The following is a 21681-nucleotide window of genomic DNA, read 5'->3' on the forward strand; positions in this document are numbered from 1 at the left end:
TCAGGTCAGGTGGCAGTGTGAAGAGTTCAGGGACACCTCATGATCCCCCACAACACACTCCTTCTACAGGGATGTAGTGGGGATATGATACTTGGCCCTAGAAGGGGATATGGGCCAGTGCTGCATGTTGCCTCCCACCTGGCCAGCTTGTGGCACAAAGCAATGGGTACCCCAGAAAGGGAAATGTTTGGTGAGTGATCTTTTCTCAAGCATCTCACTTCCAAGTCTCCCCATTTTGTGAAACTTCTTCCCTAGGCTCTCTTGCTTTCAGGAATTTATGGTGTGAATGAACACTAAGGTGGCTGAGCCACCGCTGAAGATCTGCAACTTCCTATGTACAGCCTATCAGCACAGGCATCCTGCGAGGACAAATCAGAGTCAGTTGGCAGCTGGAGGAGGGGAAGAGGAGAGCAGAGCCTCAGCATGCGATGGCCCTGATGTGTGGCCAGCTTGGTGGACCCCACCCAGGTGGCGCACAGCCCATGGTCCCCATGGCTGCAGTGTTCCGGCAGAGTGAGCATCTCTCTTCCTCGAGGCTGGCTGTGTTTCAGGAGTCATTAATCCTCTTTGTATCTCTTAAGCACTATGACCATGGACAAGGCTCTTTTCACAAGAATGTCATGGCATCAGTAGATAACACAACTCGGGAATATTTTTCTTCTTTTGGATTAATATAGTGGTGACGCTGTGGGTTAATGTGGTGGAGATAGGGTGTTACCCTTTTAACTAGGGCATTATTAACAGAGCAAACCTGCTTTTTCATCTGATTTTATCCTGTTCATCTTCTCCACTGACTTTTTTTTAGTGAAGGCCTTTTTCATCCCCTATTGTCTGATGGTGAACTTGCAGACAGTTCCTGGCTTATAGGGGGTCAGATAGACCTGGGTTTAAGTCTTGCCCTTACAGTTGGACCAGCTCTTTGGCCTTGGACAATTGTCTTCATGTCTCTGAATCTGTTTTCTCATAAAAAGGAAACAATGTTCCCAGCTTTTATCGTTGATGGAATTTAATGAGATCGCTTGCAGTTGGCATTGAGAACCTGTAGCTGTTCTGATCTTTTTTTAGTTTTCCCCTAGGGCAGCTGACCTGCCTCCTGCTCTGCCTGAGCTCCTGCGCCTGCCCTCACTTTCCTGACACCATCCGTTTCTGAGGGCTCCACTTGAACCTCCTAGCATAGAAAACTTCCTTGCTTAGAATGTCTTGGTTTTCTGCTGGGTGGAGTTGTGGCCCTGGAGTCGTCTTTTAACCTCAATCTCCTCTTGGAAAGGGGAGCAAGAAATTGTCACGCAGGGTTGTAATAAGGAGGACTGTTGGACACAGAGAGCTCTCTGCAGTTCTTTGTCTCAGTTCTGTGCAGTGACCTCCTGCTTTGAGGTGTCCTAGGCTCTGGCCCCAGGCTTTGTAGTGCCCGTGTTGGAGCATTTCGTAGCCAGCAGCCCAGTGCCCACACTCCCCTGGAGTCTGTCTGGGAATATAGTCTCTCAGCTCTTCCTTAGCAAAACTGAAAGTTTAAAAATGTGAACGTTTGATTGTTTTGGCTCTGCTACTTGCTTAGCCCGTGTGAGATATCCTTTTCCCCTTAACTAGAAATCACCCATTCACGGACCTGATGTGTTGCCAGGCCCTGTGCTAGATACATGTTCCCTGATTCAGACCTCATCTCCTACCCCCCACAGGTAGTCAGTAGTGAATGAGGATGCTGAGCTGGTTTCCAGTGAGATGCACAGTGTGATTCTTTGGCTGTGAGGCCCTGCCCAGCTGCCAAATACTCCAGTGCCTCCTCAACCCCACGTTGCCATCCCTTGAATTAATCCTTTCTGTCCAATGTCTTTGTAATACTCTGTAAGTTTCCATTTTCTACATTATAGTCAGAGTTGTAATGCAACATGTCTCGCTTACTACAGTATCAGCTGCTTCAGGACAGGGAGGAGATCATAATCATGTATCCAGAAAAAGTTCTCTATTGATGTCTTGTACAATTCTGAGCACAGAAAGGACCCATGGATTGGTGTTAGCCATTCATGCACCTCTTCCAAGTAACAACAAAAAAGACTGATTTTGAAGCATACAGTAGCCCCCAGCATAGGCCCTGGAGCACACAGCAGTTTCCTTAGTACGCTGTGCATGAATTTCATGAGTGACTCCTGCAGAGCCCTAGAGCTGCTGCCCCACACGGAAGAGGCACCCTGTTACCAAGACAGTGCTGCCCACAGTGGTCATCAACACTGGCCAGCTCCTTCGCCTTCGTCCCTCCCAGCAGAAGTGCATTTGGAAGACGGCAAGAATGGCCATTCTTCAGGATTCTGTGTAGTGTGCATCCCCCCATCTCGGCCAACATTTGGATGGTATCCTGACTCTGTAGAACTTTGTTCCTGGAGATGTTGCCATGCTCCCAGAAGATAGCTTTGAACTCGGGATGGCTGCATCCCTGCTCAGCTCTCTTGGCTTCTCTTAGACATGGTTTGTGTGGGTTCCTTCAGGCATAGTGACTTAGGCTGTAGGAGATGCTGTGAGCACCTGAGGGGCTGTGCAGTAGGCCAGGCTTGCAGTTGTAAGGACACCTGCATGCTTGGGCTCTGGCGCCCTTGCCCTGAGCCCTGACCTTTGGAGTCCCACATGCTGTGTTGTAAACTCTTACCCTCTGCGACTGCCAGCACACGCCAGGCTTTTCGAGAACCTCTCCCCAGGTTCCACAGCTGCCTGTTCTTCTGCAGGAGAGTTATTTCTCACTGCAGCCCCTTTTATAGAAAGAGGTCATGTCCCTGAGGATAAGGTGCACGTAGCAAAGAACACAACCTGAATGCTGAGAGAGAACGACTGACTTTCTGGCTCATATCCAGGGACAGCTCTGATTTGGGCAGTTCCTGACTCGGTGTTCTCTGAGATGATGAGAGATCGTCCTCTTGGCTCCACTTCCCCTGGATATGTAGGTCTTCCATTCCTCGGGGTCCATGAGTGTCTCTGGCAGCTTCAGCATGTATCCAAGTGATCTCCAGGAGAATGAACCCACTTTTCCAGGAATGGAAGCAAAGTCCCATAGTTGGGTAACTCTGTCCTGGGTAAGAGCAGAGCCAAGATACAGACAGGCAGAATAGAACAGGGTTGGATGCTGAAGCCATCCTGTTGTTCTACCAGCTAAATAAAAGCAGAGCCCCTGACTGGCCTAGCTGACAGTCTCTCAGAAGTTTGGAGAAGAAAGGAGAAAAATTGTCCAAAGTCAGAAAGGATAAGAGAAACAGAAGCCCCAGGAACCTTGGCAGTGCCAATGTGCTTGCGGAGAGCATCATTGCTGGACAGAGTCTGAGCCGAGGAGCAAAACCCAGAGCTGCAAAGGGGGTCGCAGGAACCTCTGAGCCCCAAGGACAGCCAGCTGAGTCCTGATTTGGTCCAAGGGACAGGAGATTGTCTAAGGTGCACCCCACAACTGGCTGGCCTCCTGGATAGACTCTTCATGACATTGGCATAGCTCTGGCTTGGAGAGGTCTGCTTCTTGGCCACCGGTTCTGATCATGGCCCTTGTCGTCTGGAAGCTGCTAAGGTAGAGGGAGGAAAAGGACGATCGCTGCTTTTCCCGTCTCTCTCCTGAGTGCCTGTGGCAGCCTCCTGCAACAGCCTCCCTGCTTCTCTTCTGTATCGCCTCCCTGCAGCCCCTTGACTCACAGCATTGTTGCCTGTGGTGTCACTCCCCGCAGTGTCCCCTCACAGGTGGTGGGGGCAGGGGAGAGTCCAGCCTGCTTATCCTGCTATAGGTCCTCCTGCTGTTGACCTGTCTCTCACTAGAAACCTCTTGTAGTTTCTACTTTCTTCCCATCCCACAGCTTCCCTGTGGGGGCCTTTATGCTTACTGGTTGCTCTGCCTGGAAAACTGTTCTGCCACATCTTTATTTTCTTACTCTTTTCTCTTTGCCCTTTCTTCTTCTTTTCTTTCTCTCAGTTTTTTTATTCTTGGCCATATTTATCTATTTATTAACATTTTGTTAGTGATATTTACATAGTTGATCGGGGTGGGAAGGGTCGAGGATCAGGGGATAGTAGGTGAGACCATTATTTACACATTTTCTTCTTCTTCCCCTATGTGGGGAGAAGGGACTACAGGAGGAGAAACCACACCCAGCTTCCCATCCACTGTATTACCCCCGGGATTGGGGAACTGCCAGTGTCATCCCAGGATCCCCATTGTGGAGCATTTTCTGAAGGTTCTGTTCATGTGGTTTTGATAGTTCTGAGATGCTGCTGATATCACCACTCCATTGATGAGGAAATTTTTCTGAGGTCGATTGGCTATTGTAATCTGCCACTGAGTCTCCATTGGCCCAGAAATTTGCTCTCAAATTTTGCTGGTATAGTTGATCAATTTGTTCTGCCTTCTATCCTCAGCAAACCAAACCAATGGGTGCTATGGCCCAGCCCAGCCCTGTCCAACACACACTTGGCCCTCATGTACCACATGGGGAGCTGCAGCACAGTCAGAGTGATCCCAAATAACCCCCACCGGACCAAAGCCCCCAAGCTCTGGTTCCTGTGCCTGCCAGCGTGTGCAGTGGACTGGTCCTGTCTGCCTTACATACCACTGAGATCTCGTATACATCATTGGGCATTGAAGCCTAACTCAATGAACCACCTCCACCCTCCAGCACACACTCCTGCCAGCAGGTACCACCGCCTGTCCAGCCAGGCCTTGCCCCCAGACTTGGTTCTCATGCTCACCAATGGGAGTTGCAGCCCATCAGAGAGGAACCCACAACCCCTTCACTGAACCCACTCCCCACCCCGGATCTTGCATTCTCCAAGTGGTTTTGTGGTCTTGATGCTGTGGCAAATCTTGGGCCGTGTTTGAGTCTCAAGTACAATTGAGCCCCCAGGTGCTCTGATGTTTTCTGATTTTTGCTCACCATCATGTCCAGACCACAGCAGTCACCCTGCTTTTTATCCTGTCTGTCTCTGTAATAACCCATGAGCCCATGAGAGTGGGGCTGTACCAGTCGTGGGCTTTCCACGGCTGCTGTAGTGGCTGGACCCATGACTGGCACTTAGGAAGTTCTTCATGAATTACGTTGACCGATGGGTAAGGGCTGTCACTGATGACAGTGCAGGGTCTGCTCACTTTCTCAGGCTGCTATAAAAACTTAAGTGGCTTCAGTGACAGAAGTGTATTGTCTCACAGTTCCTGAGGCCAAACATCAGAAATCAGGCTGTCTGTAGAGCCATGCTTCCTCTGTAAGCACCAGGGAAGGCTCCTTTCCAGGCCTTTCTCCCCTTCTGGTGGTTCTGTGGCTTGTGATAGCCAAGCAGCAGTCATTACCTTGCATTCTCCCTGTATACAAGGAAGCGTCAGGACGTTTGCAGAGGTGCTTAGCCTGGTGGTTCAGAAGCTGGTTAAGATGCTTGTGTCACATATATGTGTACCTGCATTTGATACCTGGCTCTGGCTCCTGTTCAGAAGACCCTGCTAGACAGCAGGGATGGCTCAAATAGTTGGGTTCCCATGTAAGTGACCTGAATTCAGTTCGCAGCTCTCAAGTTCAGCCTGGCTCAGTCCTGGCCATTGGGAACCAGTAAATTAGTTTATCTCTTTCTCTCTCCTGTGTTTTGTTTATTTATTTAGAATTTGAGCAGCCGAGAGACTTAAACGGAGAGAGAGAAACAGACAACTTCAATCTGCTGGTTCATTCTCCACTGCTGCATGACCAGGGTCAGGCCAGGCTGAAGCCAGACACTCAAATCCAGGTCTCCCACATGATGGCAGGACCTAACTTCTTGAGCCATCACGTGCTGCTTTACAGGGTGTGCATCAGCAAAAAACTGATATCAGGAGCTGGAGCTGAGAACTGAACCCAGGCACACTGATATGGGACATAGTTCCTTAACCACTATGCTAAATGCCTGCCCCATTCTCCACCCCATTTAATATAAGATGAGCAAACTGAAGCACAGTGGAGAATCCAGGATTTAAGCTTGAGTCTCCAGCTCAGAATCCCCAACCTAAGAGCAGTGATTTTCCACTGCACATCAGAATCCCTTGCAGGAAATTTAAAATAGCAGTGCCCAGAGCCCACTTTAGACCAGTCACCAGGGTTTCTCGGGGTGGCTCAGACGAGGCTGGTGACAATGGCTCAGGTTATTCCGGGGTGCAGTGAACCAGCCTTGGACTGTACACGCTGAACCAAGGACCGCAGCACAGCTGCCTTCTGGAACCCAGTGGGAATTTTCAGCACAAGAAGTTGCAGATATAAAGCCACAGGGACTTGTAAGGACTGTGATGAACAGAAGAGCAGGACCCCACCAAGGGCATTCTGATTTCTAAAAACTCACCGTGGTGCTATGGTGAGCAAACCCCCAGGAGGCCTATCTTCTGCACACCTGTGCTTTTCGGGCTGTCCATGCACGCCAACTGCCTGCAGGCATGGAAAGAGCAGGTGCAAGCTGGGCCCTGGGAATTCTGCGTCATCTCTAATAAGCTCCCAGACCGGGCAGCTGCTGCTGGCTCAGGAGCCATCCTTTGAGAAGGCTGCTTCCTGCCTAAAACTTATCAGGTGGAAGCAAGCAGACCCTCTGTTCCTTGTAAGACGTCAGGGAGCCCCACTTGCACCTGCCTGCCCCAGGGTGTGCCCTTCATGTGGTAGTGGTCTCTGAAGGTGTGAGGGCCTGCTCTCGGGAGCATGGCCTGTATCGTCACAGGACATTGCTGAGAATTGCTGAATGTGGTGTCCCTTTTTGCCTGTGCAATGCCTCTGGAAGAGGAATCCCTAGGGTCAGCACAAAGAGTGGAAACATCTTGTTAATGCCTGTGGCCCAGATGCGCATGTGCGCCTGGAGGGGTCTGAGGCAAAGCCTCTGTGCCCCAGCCCAAGCTGCTGCCCTAGCCCCCTTCCCAGTTGTTCCCTTGACTGAAGAGTTCCTGTTCTTCCATTTCAGAGCCTGGAGTGTCCTTGAAATGGTTCACTCTCCTACTCTTTTGCAGAGAATCAGAGCAACTTACAGCATCAAGTCTCCTGTGTAATTTCTCTCAGGGTCCCATCACGATTAAGTAGCAAAAGGAAGGTTGCAATTCACGCCTCTTGAATTTTATATTTTTCTAAAAAAAATTTCTGTTGTGCCATGCCACATATGTTTAATTTAGCCACATGTTTTTGCAAATTTAAAAACCAGATAACGAGCAGCATGAAGACGTGACTGGCTGCCCAGCCTTTGTGACAGCAGTTCTGCTCCCCCAGCTTGGTGGGCCTGCCCCCTTTGGCACCTGCTAGAGGAAGGATTTTGGTGGCAGATTACCTGGTCAGTCCTGGTTACTGAAAGCATACCCTTGTATGCCCTTCCTGCCTACCCTCCCATGGTTTCTGTCTGTCTGGACTGAATGTGCTTCACAGCCAATGGGGGGAGGGGGCGTTGCATTCCCCTCTACTTTCACACACACTCCCTGGCCCAGGTTGGTTCTGAGGAGTTCCACCGAGCTCTGTGAGCCCTGAGTCTGGGTTGCGTGAGATGGACCCTTGGCAGACCATGGAATATTTTCAAGAGATTTGGATCTTTTTGCTCTTAACTATATTTATCAAGTTCTACTTCTGTGACGCTTTTCTTGAATAACCCCACTTGTGTGAGTTCACTTTTTCTGGTCCCTTCCTGTATTACTGGAACATGAGCCTGTCCCTCAGATGCTCCCAAGAGGACAGTGCTATGGAGTTGCACTTGTACCCTGATCTGCCTCTTGTAAACACTTGGCTTGTTTGTAGACAGCCACACACATTCTGTCAGCCCTGCCCAGCCTTGACAGGTTCTGTGGCAGTGTGTCCTTTCCAGAAAGCCCTAGGTTAAGGCACCCTGTATATTTGTCCTGGATCATGCATCTTCAGCCCTTTCCAGCTAAGGGCACACCATTACATTGCCCAGGTACACTACAGACATGGCCTGCCCTTCCTTCTTTCCTTCTTTCTTTCCTTCCTTCCTTCTTTCCTTCCTTCCTTCCTTCCTTCCTTTAAAACAAAATTTATTTAGGGGTCAGCATTGTAGTGTAGCTAGTAAAGCTGCCACCTATGATGTTGGCATCCCATAGGGATGCTGGTTTGAGTCCCAGCTGTGCCACTTCCAATCCAACTCCTTGTTAATGCACCTAGGAAAGCAGTGGAAGATGGCCCAAGTGCTTGGGCTCCTGCATCCATGTGGGAATCCCAGAAGAAACTCCTAATTCCTTGTCCCTGGCTTTGTTTGGTCCAGTCTTAGCTATTGCAGGATTTGGGAAATGAACCAGCGTATGCAAGATCTTTGTCTTTCTCTTCCTCCCTGTAACTCTGTCTTTCAAATAAATAAAACGTAATTAGTGGATCTTTTTTTTAAAAGTACCTTCTAGAATATTTATTTCAAAAGGTGTGTTTGAAAGGCAGAGTTACAGAGAGAGACAAGAGATTTTCCATCCTCTGGTCTACTCCCCCAGATAGCTGCAACTGTGAGGACTGAACCAGGCTGAAGTCAGGAGCTTCTTTCTGGGTCTCCTAAGTGCGTGGCCATCTTCTACTGCTTTGTCAGACACATTAGCAGGGAGCTGGACCAGAAGCAGAGAGGCTGGAACACGAACCAGTACCCATATAGGATGTTTGCCTTCTAGGCACCTGCTTAACTTGCTATGCCTTGCTAACAACGCTGTGACTCCATGGCCCGTTCTTACCTAGACACACATCTCAGCTACACACAAGGAGAAAGAGCTTTTTGGTGGAATTCAGCACTTTCCCACCAAAAGTCTGATGGCAAATGTTTAGTATTCAGTGCAAATCAGATTTCTGAAAAAAAAAAAAAAAGACTGCAGCTATTACTAATTAACACAGTCTTGCACTTACCTCTTGCTTCTACTGCATACTAATATATATATGTATGTATGTATGTACACCTACACATATAGGTGTGCACATACTTTCTTGGCTTTTTATTTTGCTTCATTGTAAGGAGAGAGGAGTAGATCCTCACCCCAGATACACATAGAGAAGAAGCATTAACATACTCAAGAAGTGACTGAAATGCTAGGAGAGACAGCCAAACTCCCAAAGAGGCATGATTCAAAACATTAGCTCCAAGGCTTACACTCATTATCATGGCACCCACACAGAGTGACATAGAGGCATCTTTCTCTCTGCCTTTTCACAAATGCAAATACTTCTGGAATGGTCACACCTAAAGCCACCGGCTCCAACATTCTAATTAGTAGTTCGCACCTTAGTGGGGTTTAGATAACAGCAAGCCAGGTATGTTAGGAAATAGAACAGGGAAGGGTGAGTATTTGGCATAGTGGTTAAGATACTGCTTTGTACACGTGCATCCTGCATTGTGGTGCCTGGTTCAAGTTCTGGCTCCTCTGCTTCTGATCCAGCTTCCTACGAAGACATCCTGGAGACCTTGATTGAGTCCTTGGTCCCTGACCCCAACCTGGTACATCCTTGGCTGTCGTGGGGACTTGGGGTGCCAACCAGCAGAATGGAGGAACATCTCTTTGACTCCTGTCTCTTGTCTCTGTCTCTCACTCCTCCCTTCTGTCTCTTTTTTAAAATTAAGTGAAAATAAGCAAAAATTGTAACAGCAAAACAAGCCCCCCCCCAAAAATAAAACCCAGAAATCTGACAAGGGGAGCCTGAAAAGGGAAGGGTGGTATGCCCGGAAAAGAGAGAGGAGGAGTATGAGCTGAACAGGACATGATCAGACCTGTGATTCAGGATTGTTCCTGCAGATTCAAGAGGGCTGGGTCAGGCATAGTAGGTGCCCCAGGTAGGGAGTGTAGACTACCTAGGCCAGAGTGACAGGGATAAAACAGTCCAAAAATGTGTCCGATCTGAGTGAAGTCACAACACCTGAATTCGTTCTTCAAGTCTATGTCTGTCAGATCTCAGATTTTTTCAGTATCCCTGAGGCAGGCATACAAACTCACCCTGAGAGCCAGCAATTGTCAGGCCAAGCCAGGATCTGGACTGATGGGGCAGATGATTGCAGGGCACTGTGGGCAAGGCTGCAGAAGGCTGGGACATGATGAATGTTTCCTGGGAAAGCAATGACTGTCTGGTAGAGAGGATATTGCTATGGGGTCTTCAGAGCATGAGCAGGATTTTCTGAGGTGGGGAGGGAGAATTAGCAGAAGTGGTATCTAAAATAATTTCGAGGGTCTGGTGTTGCTATATAGCAAATTAAGCCACTGCCTATAAGTGGCCTGTCATCCCATTTGAGCACCAGTTTGAATCTCAGCTGCTCCATTTCTGAGCCAGCTCCCTGCCAACCTGCTTGGGAACGCAGCGAAAGATGGCCCAAGAACTCAGGCCCCTGCCACTCCTATGGGAGACCCAGATCAGATCCCTGACTTTGTTCTGGCCCAGCCCTGACCATTACAGGCACTTAAGGAGTGGACTAACAGGTAAAAAAAATTATTTATTTTTATTGAAAAAAAAAAAACAGATTTATGGAGAGAAGGAAAGACACAGAGAAAGATCTTCTACCTGTTGGATCACTCCCTAAATGATCGCAGTGGCCAGAGCAGAGCAGACCTGAAGCCAGGAGCCAAGAGCTTCTTCCAGGTCTCCCTCGTGGGTGCAAGGTCCCAAGGCTTTTGGCCATCCTCTACTGCTTTCCCAGGCCACAAGAAGGGAGCTGGATGGGAAGCAGGGCAGCTGCAACATGAACTGGTACTCATATGGGATCCCTGTGCTTGGAGGTGGAGGATTAGCCAATTGAGCCATTGTGCCAGGCCCAGATCAGTCTTTCTCCCTCTGTCTCTGCCTTTCACATCTCTCACCCCATATCTCTGTCTTTCAAATACACAAATATATCTTTAAAAAAATTAAATAGGACATGTGGAAGCTTAAAAAACAATAAGGCATTGGCAGGTGTAACACAGTGCCGAGGTCACTTAATGGAGAGGGTCAGAGTTCAAAGGGAGAGTCTTGAGTACCATTCTACAGGCAGTAGGAAACTTTGAAAGCTTTCAGTTGAGAGCTGACAGCAGCACAGAGGATAAACCGAAGGTGGAAGATGTAGCAGCTGGTTACCATGGTGGGATATGTGTAAGGTGTGCCTTTGTAATCTTCCTCAGGTATGATAATAAAGATTGACAGATGAAAGTAGTGTTGGGTGAGGGGTGGAGGGGGAAGGAGTCAAGAGACAAGCCGGAGACAGAGTTCTCCACATTTGGTTGTGAGTTTGATATGGGGCACCCGCGAGGCAGGAAGCAGTGGTAATTGACAGGTAACTGTCCAGGAGTTAGATGAGTAGTGATGTGATTTGCCAGTGCGGAAACTGCAGGAAGCAGAGACATGAGAGGACCAGAAGATGAGGATTTGTAAGAGAGTTCCAGAAAAAGCATATCTGGCTAAGGAGGTAAGAAAATGGGGATGGGATCCAGTCACAGGTGGAGCACAGTTCTGATGAGGGCCAAGAGTGGTATGCTCATCAGACTGAGTAGCTGCTGGGGCAGAAGCTACAGAGCATGTGTCTGAGACTCTGGAGACCCTCATTGCTGTCCCACCACCTTCTCAACTTTACTGCCCATCGTCCCCTGCACAGCCATTGCTCAGAAGCCCCAAGGACAAGGATTTCATCTGATTCTCCACCATGGAGATTGTGTTAGTCACTGTCCAGTAAATGACCCTGCCATCTCTCCCCTAGGTTATAAAATAACCTCCAAAAGGCCAGGCAACATCTACTCCCTCCTCCCAATAGTGTCTGTTCTGCAGCAACTAGCAAGCCTTCTAGGATAGAATTCAGATGGTGTTCCCCCGTTCAAACCCCTTGTGGCTTCTTACCATCCCGGGAATAGACTTTGCCTCAGTGCAGTCAGACACCGCGTCTGGTTTCATCCTTGAGCATCTGCCGAGTGTCCTCAACTTGTTAGCCCAAGAACACAGCAGACCGTGCTCCACCTCTGGACCTACCCCAGGTCTTCACTTTGTTCTGTCCTTCACGTTCAGATCTCTGCCCAGTGTAACCCCAGCACAGCGGCCTTGCCTGCACATGTATTTAAAATACAGCCCTGCTTAAAATCTAGTATTCTTGCTCTTTATCTGCTTCACCTGCTGTGCTCTTGCATGGCAGTTATTTCTGAGCAAGATGATGATTTCCTTGCTTTTTCATATCCAGACAGTTAGCTCTGTGAAGGAAGGGGCTTTGCTTCTTGTTTACTGCTGTGCTCACTGCATATAGAATAAGGCTTGGTGGATAATAAGCACTCGGAAATACTTGAGGACTGAAGGAAAGAAACCAAGGAGCTGTGCTGTGCTGGGCAGCATCTCAACATGCTCCTAGCCATTATACATTGCATCCTCAGAACGCACCTGAAATCTCGGCAGGCACTGTTCCCGCTGCAGCAGTGCGGGCACACACTCAGGGTGAGGGAGTCATACTGCCTGTTACCATCAGCCATGGAGTCTGGAGCCCAGATGGGTGGTGGGCATCCCTTCCAAAGGTGAAAGGGTCGTGGGTGTAGACAAAGGCATGATTGGTCCTGGAGGAAAACACCAGGCACGCATTGCCTCTGTTGCTTCTCCAGCATCTACTGGTCTACAGTTAACCGCTGGCCTGAAGAATTGCAGGCTGGTAACAGGAACAGATTGCAGTAGCTAATGGAGAATGGACAAGTAAGCCAGCCTAGAATGGTAGGATTGCAAGTGGTCTGGTCAGTTCAGCAGAGCTGGTTTGCTCCTGGCAGGATTGGTGGGGGCAGATTCAGGACTCTCTGCAGGGTTTCCTATGCCAAGAGGCCTCCAGAGAAGGCAGGGTGTCTGATGAGCCTGCCTTTTAGAGATTCCGGTGGCAGCTATAACCCATGTCCTTGGGGCGGGGAGGTGGGGTGGAGGGATGTGGGGGAGGGAACTTGAGGTCTGTGGAGGGCCTGACAGGAGGGACTCAACGTACAGCTCATACTATTTGAAGGGAAATAGTTAACTTTTTGAAAAAGAAAATAAGTTTATTAGGGAGGCAGAGATTGAGAGATCTTCTATTCACTGGTTTATTCCCCAAATGCCTGAAATACTGGTCCTGGTCCAGCCTGAAGTCAAGAGACTTGAACTCTATCCTGTCTCCCATGTGGGTGACGTGGACTCAAGCACTTGAATTGTCACCTGCTGCCTCCTGGAACATGCTGCTTTCATGTCAACAGGAGGCTGGAACTGGAAGCAGAGCCAGAATTTAAACCCAGGTGCTCCAACAGGAGATGCAGCTGTCCCCCACAGCACTTCAACCACTGTACCAAATGGCTGAATAGATTAGAGAGGAGCTGAGGTCAGGAGATCTCCATGGAGACAGGAGCTGAAGGCCGGAAAGGGTGAAAACGGGTGCCACGTGACACGAGTCAGTTTCAGCAAGGCCCACCCTGGGAAACGGCCAGGCTCTCTGGCGAACCATAGTCTTTGCACCCTTGTTTTGGGTAAGTGAACAGCAAGTCAGGAAAATGGGGTTGGCGCTTCTCTGCAAACTGTAGTGGAGCAGAGTGTAACTGGCAAGTTTCCTAAGTTTGCCAAGAACCAGCTGTGTCGCCACTTAACAAAATTAAACTTTTCATTCGTTTGTTGGCTGTGTCACTGACTGTATGTTCTGAGCTTTCAATTTTTTATACTCATGATTTGAACCTTTTCTTCATTTCTCATTTGTGTTTTGTCTTTACTGTTTTCACACCAGAGACTATCCAAATCCTGAATATGTCATTTTCTTCACTTCCCTTGCCTTGAAATTCAGCATTCCCATGAGGTTTGAGAAGCTCTAAGTAATTTGGCTGGTGAGTCTCAAGTCTCCCTGGATGACCAGCATTTGGCCATGCTGACAGCACCTTGGCCCAGCGGTCTCCTGTCTTCAATCTGCGCCACTCAGATTTCTGGGATTTACTTGAGCCTTTGACCCTTGGCCCTTCTCCAGCCTGCACTAATTTTGCTGGGAATCTCTCGCTGCCCTGGCAAGCCAGGATCCCATTTTTTCTACAGGCAACCCTGCATCTGTACTGCACCCTGTCTGCATGGCTTTAGTTTGTTATTTTTCTTCTGAGGGAAAGACAGGACCAGAAGGAAGGTCCAGCATCCTGTAGGTGCTGCTAGACCTGTCTGCAAATTCTGCTTATCTCGGGCCCAGTGTGGTAACCTAGTGGTGAAAGTCCTTGCCTTGAATGCGCCAGGATCTCATGTGGGCACTGGTTCTAATCCCGGCGGCCCCCTTCCCATCCAGCTCCCTGCTTGTGGCCTGGGAAAGCAGTCGAGGACGACCCAAAGCCTTGGGACCCTGCACCCGTGTAGGAGACCCGGAAGAAGCTCTTGGCTCCTGGCTTCGGATTGGCTCAGCTCTGGCTATTGAGGCCGCTTAAGGAGTGAACCATCAGACAGAAGATCTTCCTTCTCTGTCTCTCCTCCTCTCTGTATAGCTGACTTTCTAATAAAAGTAAATAAATCTTGAAAAATTTTCTGCTTGTTCTCGTGTCTGAAGTTGTGACTCCCAGTGGGAGATCCTTTGCTGGCTGAACCTGTTTCTTCATCTATCAAAGGGGAGAGGTTGCTGGGCATCCCAGGTGTCAGCCTGCCGGAAAGTCCCTGCCTCAGCACTTGGCCTGAGGAAGGCAGAGGATGTTTCCTCTTCACTTCCTGTTTCAGACATTGCTGGAGGGCACAGAGCCATCAGGACTGCCGGCTCTTGCATCCTCCCACTTTGTGGATAACTAGTTCCCACGTTCCTGACTGTCGCTGAATCCCTGCCACCCCTTGAGCCCAGTCATCAGTCTCTGTGCCCTGGTATCCCCTAGGCATTCCCCCCACCCCCAGCTTGGTGCCACATGACTTCCCCCAGGACTGGAGCTCAGCAAAGGTTCTTTATTCGTTAAGCAAGCGGCTACTGCCTAATCATCCTCAATGGGTCTTCTCTAGTGGTTCTCATCTCCCTTTCCCCTTACTCGAACAACTTTACTGCAAAGGCCTTTGTGTGCAACATGCTCTTAGGGGTTCTGGGGACTGAGAAGTGAACAAAACAAGCCAAAAGTCCCCACCTTTATTGAATTTACATCCCCAAGGAGACTTCCTTCACTTTTGCATACTCTCTCAAATCTCTCTAGCAAATCCATAGCATACCTTGTTGGTTAATACGCATTTGAGCAGATGTTTGTTAAATTCTTCAAACATGCACTGAGTGTTTACTCTGTGTCGGGCACTGCTCTAAGTGTTTCTTTCACTTTATCTCATTCAGTTCCCGCAGCTCTGTGTGGAGGAGAGGCTGTCATTATTCTCACAGGACAGATGAGCAGCTGAGGATGTAGCCACGGAGATCCCAACCCTTGCCCCAACTTACAGCTTACTGTGGGTTGTAGGGCAGGTCCTCCCACAAGAGTAGACAGCCAGGCTTGACAGCCTGCATGCCTCCTCACTGCTCTGTGCTTCTCTGTGGAATGTTCCTTGGACTTCAGTTCTGTCTTTCCTGTTAGACATAAACCCTCAAGTGTTGGCATCCCTTTTAGGCTCCGTCTCCCGTGACACAGCTCAGGCCCATGCATATGCAGACTGCTAATGAAGGCCCTTTTCTTAACTGTGTCTTTTAGGGCCCCAGTCCAATAGATACTGTCTTCCAGGTCACTCGATTAAACCCTGCTGTCTTTACACCAGCGATCGCACACACCAGGGTGCACCAGGCCCCACCAGACTCAGCATAGCCCTCAGGACCCAGGGCTCCGCACCCACACTGCATCCCAGATCCTGGCGCTGGGAGGGAACAGCAGGACCATTTTTTGTGCCCGCAACACATTTTATCGTCCTCCCCTCCCAGCCTTCTCACCGAACTTCCCTCACCCTCACACTCTCTTTTGATCTTGCAAATCCAAGCCCTTGGAGAAATCAGACGGTATGAAATATGAAAACTGCTCAGAAAGTAATTGAAGAAACACTGTGACTTTTGAAACCCATAGAGATAACACTCACACCTTCTTACTCACATTATTTAATTTTTAATGGCAGATTTAATTAATGGAGATCAGGTCTTCTGCTTTCAGATGCAGAGCAGCTGGAGGAGGTGGGGGAGGGACAGCTGTTTATAGGGCAGAGAAAGAGTCTCTTCAAAATTAGGAACCCAAAGTATCTAATAAAAAAAAATCACCCAGAAATAATAATTCATGATCATTGGATGCTAATTAATGTGTGCAGACTCAGTAGAATGCACTTCAGGAAGATTTCCCAGCAATTTAGAAATAGGTAACTGGGCACCTTCATTGCCACAGGCATCATGCTGCAGGCTCCAGTACTGACAGCCTAGCTGTGGAGAACTGGACTCGTTGTCCATAGAGCTTCCAGGATGCTTTTTAAGATAGAAATCTAAGGTGGGTGTTTGGGCTTGCTGTTAACATGCTGGTTACATTAGACACCTACGTCACATTTCCACGTACCTAGCTTTGACATCTGACTCCATATCTTACTCCACTTTCCTGTGGATATACACCTGAGCAGGCAGCAACAATGGCCTGAGCGGGGTTGCATCTCTGGCTCACACAGGAAAACTGATGGAGTTCCTGCCTCTTGGCTTTGGGGCTGTTAGAAGCATTTGGAGAGTGGCTCAGTGAATGGGAGCTCTGTATCTGTCTTTCTGTCCCCTCTGTCTCTCAAATAAATAAATAAAGTAAAACATAGATCTACCCTGCAGTCCCCTTGCTTAGAAATGAAAAGCCAAGAGTAGAACTGGTGCTCCTCTCTCTGGCCCTTTCCATGCCCTTGTCCCCGCACAGTAGCAACTGTAGCTCTTGGCTTCCTCTGCCATATGGTCCCTCAAGCTCCTTCAGGCTGCTGCCTCTGGTCGGAAGGCCTTATTCTGATCAGACTCATTCCTGGTCATCTTTCAAAATCCATCCAAATTGTGACACCCTTTGATCCAGAAATTTGACTTCTGCAAAGTTCTAGTTGCCAAGATGTACCTCTCGGTGTTGTTTATCATAGCATGACACCAAGAACAGCCTAGTGTACATGGATGGGGAGCTGTGAGAGTGAGTCACAGGGTGTTTTTATTTGTACAATGGAACACTGTGGAGTGGGAAATGGATGAGGCCTCTGAGGAGTTCGTGCAGAGATGAGAGACAGGACATTGTGTCTGCTGTGGGTCAGGAGCAAGGGGGACATGTGTGTGCACTCACACATATACTAGCAGGTCCACAACTCTTTGCCCATGAGGCACACAGAGGAGAGAGCCAGACTGACTGAGAGACTCACTAGTCACCAAGTGCTGTCTGTTCTTTTCCTGTTTTTCTTTTTTTTTTTAATCTGATGTATGAGACTATTAATTTTTTAAAGAATATTGTGTTACAAAAATAGTCCTTGGTACAGGTATCAACACCCAAGAAGCCACAACCACTGCCAGGCTGTCCTTGTAAGTGTCCCCAGCACTGGGGATGACTCCTGGGTGTCTATTGTCACTATGCTATCATGTCACAGGAGGGCTCCATGAGGCCATGAAGCAGGCTGCATTGCTCTTGGCATCTCCTGGCATTCAGCAAGTTCTCAGTGTGAAGGTTGATAGTGTTGGCTCCGCCTAGAAAACCCTTGGTGGTGGATTTATTGAGGAGAATTCAGAGTACCCCCTTCCCTGGTTCTGTTCCAGCAGCTTCAGGAAGGCCTGGTGGCTGAGTGGGTTTGTGAGTGCAGGAAGCTGGCTCGGCACTCCCCCATTGTGGCCTGGAGACCTTCATATGCCAAGGGAGCTGTGGTCATGGCGACGTCTGTCTTAGCAGGTCTGTGCAGGCAGATTAGACAGAGGGTGGGACCATCAGGATGGGCCCAGAATTTCACTGAGTCATTCTGAGAAACAATAGAGGAAGCTGCAATGGAGTAATTGCAACCACTGCTTGGCCTGTGGGCACTTCCTGTGACAAATCTAGTTGACCACATACATGTGTGTTCTAAGCCCAAGTTCAGCAGGAGCCAGGCTATGTTTGATAGTGTGCGATCCAAAGCAAAGGCTCTCAGGGTGCCTCCCTGTGACCTGCAGCAAGCCAGGCCCATATGGGCAACCAAACCTCTCAGAAGGGATATTAACAGGTGACTACACCTGTAAGACTGTGACCTGACACCAACAAGTCCTCCGTGTATGGCTACAGAGAGATAAATTCATCCCAAAGTGAAAGCCTGACCCATGTAGCTGTCTTACAGAAAAAGAAGCAGACCAGGATCAGTGTGGAGAGCTTAAGATAAGGCACATTTTAGCTTCAGAAATCTCAACAATGTAATCATAGTGCCCATTGATAGATGATACCCTGTCTTGGAATAAAGATAGTAAGGGGACTGGCCTTGAGTCATAGTGGGTAAAGCTTCCACCTGTGACACCAGCATCCTATGTAAGTACCTGTTCATGTTCTAGCTGCCCCACTTCTGATCCAGCTCCCTGCTAATGGCCTGGAAAAGCAATAGAGGATGGCTTAAGTCTTTGGGTCCCAGCACCCATGTGGAAGACCCAAATGACGCCCCTGGCTTTGACCAGGTCCAACTGTGGCTGTTGTGGTCACCTGGGGAAGTGAACAAGTAGATGGAAAAGTCTCTCTCTCTCCCTACTTCCCTCCCTCCTTTCCTCTCTCTCTCTCTCTCTCTCTCTCTCTCTCTCTCTCTGTCTCCCTGTGTATGTGCTTCTTTCTTTATAATTCCAACTTTCCAAACAAATAAAGAAATATTATTTAAAATAAAAAAGACAGTAGGGCTCAGGGAAAGTGTGGAATGTACCAAAGGACCACAGCCAAGATGTGTTAAAGTAAAAATTAACATGTGAGCATATGGCCATCTCTTGGTGAAGGGCTGTGAGTGGGAGGCTCAACACAGCCAGAGAGATCTCTGTCCGGGTGTCCCCCAGGAGCATCCCATGGAGAAGGAGAGGCCTGGCTTGATCCATCTCCGTGTCCTTAGCCCCTTGCCCAGGACAGTCAGTACTGGGGAGGAGTGGACTCTCTGGGGCAGTATTGTGATCTCTGAACATGAGGGTTCCAGAGAGGAAACTGGAGTCCTTATGTCAAGCATCCTGGAATCATGCAGACCTGCAGTGGTCAGGGCAAGCCTGGCTGTGGGGCAGCAGGAGGACTCAGATGTGCCTACTCTAAGCTGGGAGCATTTGATGTTCCCCTGCTGGTTCTCATATTTCCACCCATCATGGGAGACATGGGTTTCAAGTCAAAGGAGGTGAGGTGACTTGCCCAAGCTCAGTGGGCAAGTGGAGAGTGCCACATGCAGGCGTGGATTCCAGACCTCTCACCTCTGTTGGCCAAGCCCCAAGCAGAATTCCTACCCCCAGCAGTACTTCCTCATCACATGTACCAGGGGCTTTCCCTCAGGGGCTTTCCCTCAGGAGCTTCCCCTTCCCCAGGCACCTCCCAATTGGCCCTTCCCTGAGGCACTGGTGCCATGGGGACAGCCCTGATCTGGATCCAGGTGGGGCTGATTCCTGCCCAGACCTGCCTTAGTTGCCCTGCGTCCCAGGGGAGATCTCCCCACTTAGTGTTTCCCCTGTTATAGGGCAGATGGTCTACAGAGCTCCTGTGATGCCCGTTCCCTGTGTGGCTCTAATTACGAGTACCTTTCCCTTCCTCCTGTTTGAGGGCTGGAGTGCTCCTTTCATTCGGGTCTGGCCAAGCTCTCCATGTGCCTAGTGGATGGAGAGAAATCCAGACTTGAGACCGACTATGTGCAAGGGAAGGTGGCTGCGTGGTCTACAATCCCTGCCCCACCATGCAAGCTGTTGCAGGAACTAACTAAGCTGGCTGGCACCGCAGGCACTTGAAGCCCCAAGCTCTCCCTCTCATCTGTAAAACAGGGATAATAACCCCTCTGTGTGAAGCGTTGAGGAACAAATGTGCTTGGGTCTGCAAAGGGTCTAGCCAGAGGCAAACTGCACGCGGCCTGTACTGCAGCCTTCCTCATCTTCGCTGCAGGGGCCTGAACCAGCTCTGCTGGGGACCCCTGGCCTGACCTGTCTCGGGCTGCTGAATCTTAAAAGTGCTTGCTTCCTGCAAGGATTAGCCCAAGGCTTGGCTCCAGGCTTAACCTCTCTGCCATCTCCATGCCCACCCACTTGTGGACCTTGCAGCCACTCCCAATGGCAGTGTAGCAGACAGTGAACACTTGTGTTGCTATCCGTCCCCTCTGAGAGCTGGTGAAGACACTGTGACTTCGCAGGGAGAGAATGCTGGGCCTGGGTCTCTGCTGCACAGAGGGCTGAGTAACTTACCAGGAGTCACGAAGGGGTGGCCCCAGGGTTTGCACCTAGCTTTCTTGTTCTCACACCAGGCCTCTCTCCCTGCACCAGCCTGACTCTGCAGGTGTCCACATAATAGGGCGTCTCAGGAAGAATGAAATGCATGCTTTTGGAAGTCCCCTGTGGCACTCTGAACAGATGGTTGCTGTGCTGGTGACAGGCTGATTCTGCTGGGAAGCACAGTGTGTTGGAGTCCTGGCACTGCCCCCTTGCTGTGTCACTTTGGGCAAGTCACTTCACCTCTCTGGCCACCAAAGCTCATGTCCAAAAGAGACTTTGTCAGAATGAAAGCTCAGCACATTTTTAGTTCAGAGATAGTATGTATTTTAGACTTTGTAGCTCACATAGTATCTGTCACAGCTGCCGAACTGCCACCATTGCACAAAAGCAGCCAGAGACAATACATAAAGAAGTGAATCCGGCCAGGTAAACTTTGTTTACGGAACAGGTTTGCCTGCTGGATTTGCCTTGTGGGTTGCAATTTGCCAACCCCTGAACTTGAGAATGTCTTCGCATTCTTCCAGCCTTTGCTATTCTAAGATTCTGTAGCAGCAGTTGGTCCATGGTGGGAGCTAGAACCCAAGCTGTGGATTAATCACCAGTCTGCTTTGATGCTGGTCAAGAAATTAGCATCTGTCGATTTCTAATGTGGTTGCATCCCATGAGGGAGCTAGAGGGAAATTTCAATCTTTGGTAACCAGTTCTGTTTTCCTCTTTGTAGAATGCAGAGATGTATAAACTATCTTCACAGCAATTCCATGAGGCGGCTTCGAAAGCGGAGAGCAAGATAAAGTAAGAATTTGCTCATTCTTCTCTGTAAACTTGGCCCATATTTGTAAAAATTCCCACATGTGGCTTGAAACCTGCCACCACCTGCCTAATTTCAAATTTCTCTAATAACACAGACAACCATCTGTTCCTCAGCTCTCTCACCTGGATCCGAGGTAGCCATTGGTCATCTGTAATTGGCCAAATTAGCACTCAGAGCCTTCCGAGCTCCTTGGCAGATTGGAGCAGAGCTGAAGAGAACTCCCGGGGTTTTCAGCCCCTGCTGTCTGCTGAACAGGGGCTGTTATCTTCATTGTCCAGCTAGGCGAGGAGCTGGCCATCCAGTCCCAAAGGAAGTGCTGCTTGGGCCTCCTCCTATCTGGTTTGTGTAGGCGTCCCGGGGTTGGAGGGGAGCCTCCTGAGTGCCTGGCACATGCAGTGTACTTCTTGTGTACAATGCTGAAGGTGGCCTATACTTGACTAAGCAGCTCTGCTCAGCTCAGGGTACAGTCCCTGCAGGGGTAGGAGCGCCCTGGGGAAGGAGAGCTAAGCCTTGTGAATTCTTTGGGTGAAGATGTGCTCAGTGCACCTGGGAGACCTTCAGGAATTATCTCACCAATTCCTGCCACTCCTTCAATGGGTCTCCCCCTCTCAAGAGTGAATCAAGATAATCCACCAGGCAAACCCATCTCAGGACTAAATGGTGAGCCC

General features: G+C 49.3%; 1 protein-coding gene across 1 annotated transcript in view; it reads left to right on the forward strand.

Moving 5' to 3' along the window:
• The window catches only part of CHCHD6 (coiled-coil-helix-coiled-coil-helix domain containing 6), a 240173-nt gene that overhangs the window by 171288 nt on the left and 47204 nt on the right, over window positions 1–21681 (forward strand). The window contains exon 6 of the mRNA XM_012925941.2: window positions 20924–20994. Within this exon, the coding sequence (XP_012781395.1) occupies window positions 20924–20994 (71 nt within the window). The remainder of the gene's footprint in view (window positions 1–20923; window positions 20995–21681) is intronic.

This window comes from Ochotona princeps, chromosome 21 (assembly GCF_030435755.1).
Source record: "Ochotona princeps isolate mOchPri1 chromosome 21, mOchPri1.hap1, whole genome shotgun sequence".
Lineage (NCBI taxonomy): Eukaryota > Metazoa > Chordata > Mammalia > Lagomorpha > Ochotonidae > Ochotona > Ochotona princeps.